The sequence below is a fragment of the Propithecus coquereli genome, unplaced genomic scaffold (assembly GCF_000956105.1).
Source record: "Propithecus coquereli isolate 6110/MARCELLA unplaced genomic scaffold, Pcoq_1.0 Scaffold44, whole genome shotgun sequence".
NCBI lineage: Eukaryota > Metazoa > Chordata > Mammalia > Primates > Indriidae > Propithecus > Propithecus coquereli.
The window spans coordinates 8,978,368-8,985,936 of record NW_012150174.1 but is presented as its reverse complement, the minus strand read 5'-3'; the positions used below and the strand labels follow the sequence as shown (position 1 = coordinate 8,985,936).

At 44.9% G+C, this 7,569-nt stretch overlaps 1 protein-coding gene across 3 annotated transcripts in view; it reads right to left on the bottom strand.

Moving 5' to 3' along the window:
• The window catches only part of MRVI1 (murine retrovirus integration site 1 homolog), a 73,817-nt gene that overhangs the window by 28,680 nt on the left and 37,568 nt on the right, over positions 1-7,569 (bottom strand). For all 3 annotated transcript variants that reach the window (XM_012654239.1, XM_012654240.1, XM_012654238.1), the window contains one exon: positions 4,664-4,787. In XM_012654239.1, the coding sequence (XP_012509693.1) occupies positions 4,664-4,787 (124 nt within the window). The remainder of the gene's footprint in view (positions 1-4,663; positions 4,788-7,569) is intronic.

The following is a 7,569-nucleotide window of genomic DNA, read 5'->3' as shown; positions in this document are numbered from 1 at the left end:
TAACTGCCCAGTCTCCTCCTCCTGGGGAAGCTGGGGGTATACCCTAATCAAATGAATTATTTTCAACTTTACTGAAGGGAAAGAAGCCAATCACAGTTAAATAAACCAAAAGGTGACTTTGAATGACCAGCAAACCACTTGTTTCCAGGAATGGAGTAAGCAGAGATGGTAAGATGGAAAAGATGCAGTGTCCCCTTTGTGTGTGCTCTGTCACCTGTGCGATATTGACTCTTACGACGCTAGTGCTATCTCTGCAACTTTGGACAAGTTATTCTCTCAAGCCCCAGTTTGCTCATCTGTGAAATGGGAACATCATGATCTATCTTGTGGAAGTCTTGTAAGAAACATATATACAGGGCCGGGCGCCGTGCCTCAATGCCTGTAATCCTAGCACTCTGGGAGGCCCAGATGGGAGGATCGCATGAGGTCAGGAGTTCGAGACCAGCCTGAGCAAGACTGAGACCCTGTTTCTACTAAAAATAGAAAAAATTAGCCAGGTGTGATGGTGTGCCTTATAGTTCCAGCTACTCAAGGGGCTGAGGCAGTAGGATTGCTTGAGCCCAGGAGTTTGGGGTTGCTGTGAGCTAGGATGACGCCACGGCATTCTAGCCCGGGCAACACAGTGAGACTCTGTCTCAGAAAAAAAAAAAAAAAAAGAAAAAGAAAAAAACCCCATATGTACATATGTGTATATGTGTGTGCACCAATACATGGCACCCACACTCAGTAGGCACTCAGGAAATGTTAACTATTACCATTAACTCACAGGCTTGCTGTGTGGAATTAATAAGAAAACGCATAAGTACTTTATAAACTGCACACGCCCAAGTTGTCACTATAGTTTTTCTGGACCGCCCTCCTGTCTCTGAGGGCTGGGAGGAGGGTGCAGGTGGACCGGAGAATAAACGTAGGAAAGAGTAGCCAGAGCTCTGCTCCACAGCGAGGACCCCTGAAGCCTGGCATCAGAGAGCAGGCAAGGGCGTCTCGGCGGACATGAGGTGTCCTTCCGAGAGGCTCCTGGCTGCGTGCAGTCCCCACAGCTGGGGCTGTCTGACAGTAAGCAGTCCCTCCGTCTGCACGCCCACTCTGTCGCTGCCGCTGCTGCTCTTGCCCGTAGCTAACGCTGGCCCGTGTGAAGCCCGGACAACGTAAATAACGCACAGGCCCTTTCCTGCGCTGGGGTGGGGAGGCCCGGGAGGGGTCCCACCAGTGTCACGGGACTTGGCAACAGAGCACACCATCGATAAACTTTTCAGGAAACACAGTTTCCTCCCTTTGATGGGTGCGGAGGGACCCCGAGAGCAAAGGTAGGGGTCAGCCGTCTCTGCCAGGGCTGGTTCTCACTGGGGAGGGGCTGTGGGAGCCTTCCTGTCAGGATGAGGCAGCAAGACCCCATGGCCATCCAGTCAGCAGAGGACAGAACATGGGATAAACAGCTGCAGAGATGTGCTTTTGCTTGCGATCCTAGTCACAACCCCACCCACCCACTCAGAGGCTTTTTCCTCTGAGGCCAACGTAAGTGTAACTGTCACACAGAACACACACGTGCTGTTCAAATGATTTATCAAAACCGAGTTTGTCTCTGACCCCTGGGTTTGTTTGGATATTATGTGAAAAATGCATATTCTCATAAATTATGAACCAAACTTGTTTTTCTATTTCAATGACTCATGTTCTATTTTTTTGTTATAGAACACACTCACCTTAAAAAAAAAAAAAATTGAAAACTCTGAGGACCCAGAGAAGTGTGATTTAGGCAGAGAAGCTACGTGACATGGCCAGTTCCTGATGCAGAGAGCTGTGCCCTGTAAACCGGTGTAGGCAGCTGGGTGGCAGAACCATGGGCCCCCAAAAGGACAGAGCATCTTTTCACGTGACACCCTGTGTATCTTCTTTGTTGAAATGTCTATTTAAATCCCTTGCCCATTTTGAAAAATTGGTTATTCATCTTTTTATTGCTAAGCTATAAGACTTCTTTACATATTCTAGAAACAAGTTCCTTTTCAGATAAATGTTTTGCAAATATTTTCTCCCATTCTGTGGGTTGCCTTTCACTTTCTTGATGGCATTGTTGGTAGCATGCAAGTTTTTTATTTGGAGGAAGTACCATTCATCTGGTTTTTATCTTGTCACTTATTCTTTTGTCATCTCTAAAAAACCACGGACGAACCCAGGATTTACTTGTATTTTTTCTTCTAAGAGTTTTGTAGCATTTTCTCTCAGATTTAGGTCTATGATCCATTTTGAGCTAATCTGTGTATATCGTGTGAGGCAGGGTTCCAACTTTAACTCTTTTGCATGTGGCTGTCTAGTTGTCCCAGCACCATTTGTTGAAATAACTATTTTTTCCTCTGGAAATTTCTTCACCAAAATCTTTGAATGGATGGCTTTTTGTCTTTTGTCATTTTCATGTCTCAGATTAGTTATTATCTTATCATAAAGGCCTTCTTTGACCTCCTACCCCATGTTTCACTCTCATGTCATTCTCGATATGTGTCCTATCTTTATGGTCTTTCTAGCAACTTTGCTAACTCAACTCATTCATTTGGTTACTTAAATATTAATTGTCTCCCCACCTAGAATGTAAGTGCATGAGAACAGGGACCATGTCTGTGCGTTCATTCTAATGTGTGGCACAGAGTAGACACTCAACGAATATCTGTTGATTAAATGCCTGCTGATGGCTCCTGTTGGGTTTGACCCTGGGTGCTACCTCATCCAGTGATATTTCCTCTTTGCACTCTTGTTAACCAACCACAGGCCAAGTTCCTAATTTGGGACCTGCTTTTTCTACTGAACCTGTTCAGCTTGTGGACCCTATGATCCAACTCTTGATATAGTCCAATCTCAATTCACACAGTCCACCTAGGACATGAAACCAATTCCTTCCTCATATGAAAACTCAAGCATAATCTTCCTTATTTCTGCTGGGGGAAAGAATCCTGAAGCTCTGGCTTCCTTGTGTTGGATGACAAATCTCACGTGACAGTTGTGCCCATCTATCCCAAGCCCCAAACAAAGGCTAGAGCACTCTAGGCCAAACCAAAGGCCCTAGTTGGAAACAGCCTCTTCTGAGGTTAGGAGAGGGGAGCCAGTTTGGTGGCCAGGGCAGAGAGGCTGGAGATGGACAACATGGCTAGTAAAACAATGCATGATATATATTGATCTCAGTGTGAGAGCCTGAACCGCAAGCTTCAGAAGCTGATCACATTCATGGACCATGCAGGCCTGTGCAGGCCCAGTCTGGGCCATGGTTTGTAGTTGGTAGCTATTCATTTACTCAAGGAAGCTAGAACTAACTGCCCAGTCTCCTCCTCCTGGGGAAGCTGGGGGTATACCCTAATCAAATGAATTATTTTCAACTTTACTGAAGGGAAAGAAGCCAATCACACTCTTGATCAGCCCTGTTCCTTGCAGACTGAAGAGCACTGATGACTATTTTGGCACTTTTGACAGGCCCTGGTATAGATGGTCTGAGCCCATCCTGAGTTCAGTCCCTCACTCTGTCACTTGCCAGCATGTCACTTTGCCTCTCTGTTCCCTCACTAAGACAAAGCAAAATCCTCCTTTTCTGCCTCACTGGCTTGTCACAAACGCCGAAAGACACACAGTATGCAAACATGCTCTGTAATCCGCAATGCACTGGGGTATTTCTCCTCTGATTCCTGCCTCTGAATGCCTCTCTCTACCTTCCACAAGGTGAACTGGCCCAACCTACGCCCTCCTCCAGCTGTGGGTGCAGCCTGTTTCTCACTTGTTTTTAGTACTTTTCCTGATGTCTATCTAGTCGCTAAGGCCTTTTGAGTACTGCCCTGATGACTCTGTGTTTTAGGTGATTAAAGTGTGAATTTGCACACATCACACCCACTGGGCAAAATTCCTTCTCCTTTCACGTGTACCCCCAAATCCCGGAGCTCTGTTATGCTTGGCTGCTTCCCTAATGGCCTTCCCTTCCCCCGACTGTTCAGTCTCCCAGTTGCTGGCTGGGCTGGAGACCTCACCTGCAGGCACCCACCCACCTCTCTTGCTCAGTAGTCCCCTAGCTTCTCTCTTTTATACTCCAAACTGTTCATTTTTCAACCCAGTTGTCAGGGCCTGTTATGTACTAATACCATCCTAAGTCCCTGCTCACACATGATCACATTTAGCCAGCACTGCATCCTACCAGTGATGGAGAACTTACGACTCCTGTTGCATAGTTAATGAAGCAGAGGCTTGGAAAGCAAAGGCACTGTCTCCCCATGCATGTAAGAGGCCTGGTAGATTTTCCAAACAATCCTTCTTCATGTGGTTCCCAATGTTCCATATCTCCAGCTGTGCAGATATCAGACCTAGACTCTCCCAGGTAACTGGTGTATCTGGGATTGACACCCATGTTTCAGGGTCTGAAGCCCATCACCTGTCCTCTGCTGCCATGAGCTTCTGGGGACCCTCATGCCCTCCTGTGTTGTGTCCACCTAAGAACCCTACCTGCTCTTTGAGTTGAGAACATCTAGCCTGGCCTTTCATTACTCTTTTTGTTTTGGATGCATTATCCCTTCCTGGACCACTGGACTTTGGCCCTTCTGGAGTCAAGAATCAAGACTCGTTCTCGTGTCCCACCTAGAATCCAACACCCAGCCACTTAGTACAGGGTCTTCAGCAACCCCCGTCCTGATATTACCTTCCAGGGAGACTCTTGTGGACACGCAGTTTGCGCAGCAGCACATCAGAAATATTAGGCATGACATCTAAGCCAGTCTTTGATTCGTCTTCCTCAATAGCTGAGGAGAGGTCAGAAGGAAGCCCTGAGGGGGGAAAAAATGCTTACTTATAAAATGTCTCTTTGAAATCACAGTAGTACAATTGGCAACTAGCTTCAGGAGGCAAGGAAGAGCTTCAACATTTCTAAATACCTAGTTATAAAGCCAAGGGCTTTATAATTGTCATCTAACTTTATCCTCACAATGACCCAGAACTTAATCGTCTTATTTTACATGTGAGTAAACCAAGACTCGGCAAGTTTAAGTAACTTGCTCAAGGTCACCGAAGTAGTAGATGGCACAGCCAGACTTCAAATCAAGGTGTACCTGCTCCAAATTCTATGTTCTTCCTATGGCTCCCTCCAGTATCAAGCTGGCAACTGGAAGTTGGTTGGCTCTTTGGCTATAATGTTTGGAAAAACCCACTTTCTTTGATAGCCTTCTCATGAGGCCTGTAGTCCAATTATTCTTCCTCTGATGAATTCAAATGTTCTACCTTTGGTGTTCTATTTAGAAATTAGCTTCTGGTTCCATCCCCCATAGATGAGAAATTTTCCAAAGTAAAACTAAGTTCATTAAATCTTTTACAGACCTCAGAAATATAGATGCCTCCCAGGCAACAGAGCCAATGAACAGCGGTTTCTTTTTGTTGTTGTTGTTGTTGTTGTTGTTTTTTTAACCTCCTAAAACTATCCTGGGTCTATGCTCTGAAGGCAGAAAGAACAAACTAAGCCTTCTCTCTCCCATAAATCTTTCCCTGTTTGAAGACAGCTCTTGTGCCTCTCCACAGCCTCACTTCTCCAGGCTGTAGCTCCATTGTTTCCAGCAGCTCATTATGGTCCACTGTGGCCCGCAGTCTCTAGATCTCATCCCATGCCTGCACACATTCTAGTCTGTTGCTGTCCCAGAGGCTCAGACATGCTCTAACAAGCTGTTAGCATAGGAGAACATTGGCAAATGTTCCTGGCATCAATGCTTGTTGTCCATGCAGCATAAACTTGCTGTGTCTGACTCTGGGCTCAGAGTACGTTTAGGATTAAGCAAAACTCTCAAAACTCTTTACTTGAGCCAGATCAAGCATCCTCATCTTGTACAACAGTTTCTTGCATGCAGCACTTTATATTTATCCGTGTTTTACTATATCTCAAAGGTTTTAACCTAGCAGCTTTCTAACCTGCTTGATCATTTTCCAGGATTGTCGTCTAGACTACAGACTAGGACTGGAGGTCAGGACTACAGGCAGTTGTGGTTGTCATCTAAAGAGCTAAAATTGGGAATCATGTGAATAGAAGCCTCACCAAGAAGATCACACAGACAGAAGAGGAGATGTAATTTGGCTCAAGGTAAAGAACGTTTAAATACTTTGAGCTTTCCAGTAACAAAATGGTGTTCATTGGTTCCCTGGTACTCAAGATATCCAAGCAAAAGCTGGAGGGCCAGCTGTCAGAGATTGGGCACTCACAATCCTTTTTTGGATATTGGGCTAGAAGTTCTCTTAGCTACCTCCTTGGGTTCTGTCTTGGCATTTATTGCTCTCTGACATTTGCATGGTAAACCTTGTGGCACCCTGGCCCCACTCTATCTTTGTGGATCCCTACACGCCCAGCTGAGAGCCAATTTAGCAGCAGGCTGCTGAGAAATAAATTTATATGATTGACTGAAACACACAAGGTCTAACAATCAAGCGAAATTCACACCAGGGGCTTTTGCCTTTTGCCTAGTTTGAGTCAAAACAAAACAAAACAAAACAAACAAACAAACAAACAAAAAAACAGGGCTTCTAGCCCTTGTTAAAATGGTACCTAAAGAGTATACCAGAATTAGTGATTCCAGAACCAACCACCTTCCTCCTGAATTCAACCAAATTAACAAATAATTTTAAACCAATCAAAAATATACCAGCAACTCTCAAATATAGGAAAAGGAGATAGTCTTTAAAAATGACTAGAGAAAGAAATTGCTATGAAGAAACGTAGAGCTCCCACCCGATAACCCTTTCTTCCTCCCCCAAAGAATCAGTATTGAAAGGAAGATGTGAGAGGGAAGCTTCTGACAAAACGTGCAATGCCACAGATGGGAAGGGAAGTTGATGGAGGGGCGAGTAGGTAGCCGGCAGAGGAAATTCAGAGAGTTGCCCTAGAATAGCAGGTTCTTCATTCCACTGCACTAACACTTCAAAGAGAGGAAAGAACTGCCTGGGCTGCCTGCCATTTTGCTTTTCTTACTGATAAAGAGGCGAGAGGAAAGGCAGAATGATTGCACAGGATTCTATCGGAGTTAATTATCTTGAACAATATGGAGGGATTTACCAGAAAGGAAAACCAAAGATGAAGTAAATAAAACAAGTCCCTCCAATGGAGTGAGTGGCAGGACACACATGGAAAGCCCAAACTGATGCCACCACCACACCCTCCCCCTACTCCTGAGAAACAATGGCTAATCCATTGGATTTTGTCTACCTTTTCCCTCCTTTACGGGCAGGAGAGTGAATGGCTGCTGTGAAGAGTTGGGGTCAAGTCTGGAAAATAAACACCCGGGCAGGTTGTCTCCACAATTCTACCCCAAATTGGTGAAACAATCTAAAAGCCACTACTACCCACCCAAGAGAATAAGGTATGTCCCCAATTTGTTAAAATAAACTCAAGTTTTAGACTAAAACGAAGTTATAAAAAAAAAGAACAGAAACAAATTCTACAAACACACAGCTCTATCTGAACTTCCCCTTTTCCACACCACCCAATCTGTAACAAAACAGACAAACACAAAATACATAATTCTCACTAAAGCACTGAAGGGAAGACAAAGAGATCTCAGATAAGGTAGGAAG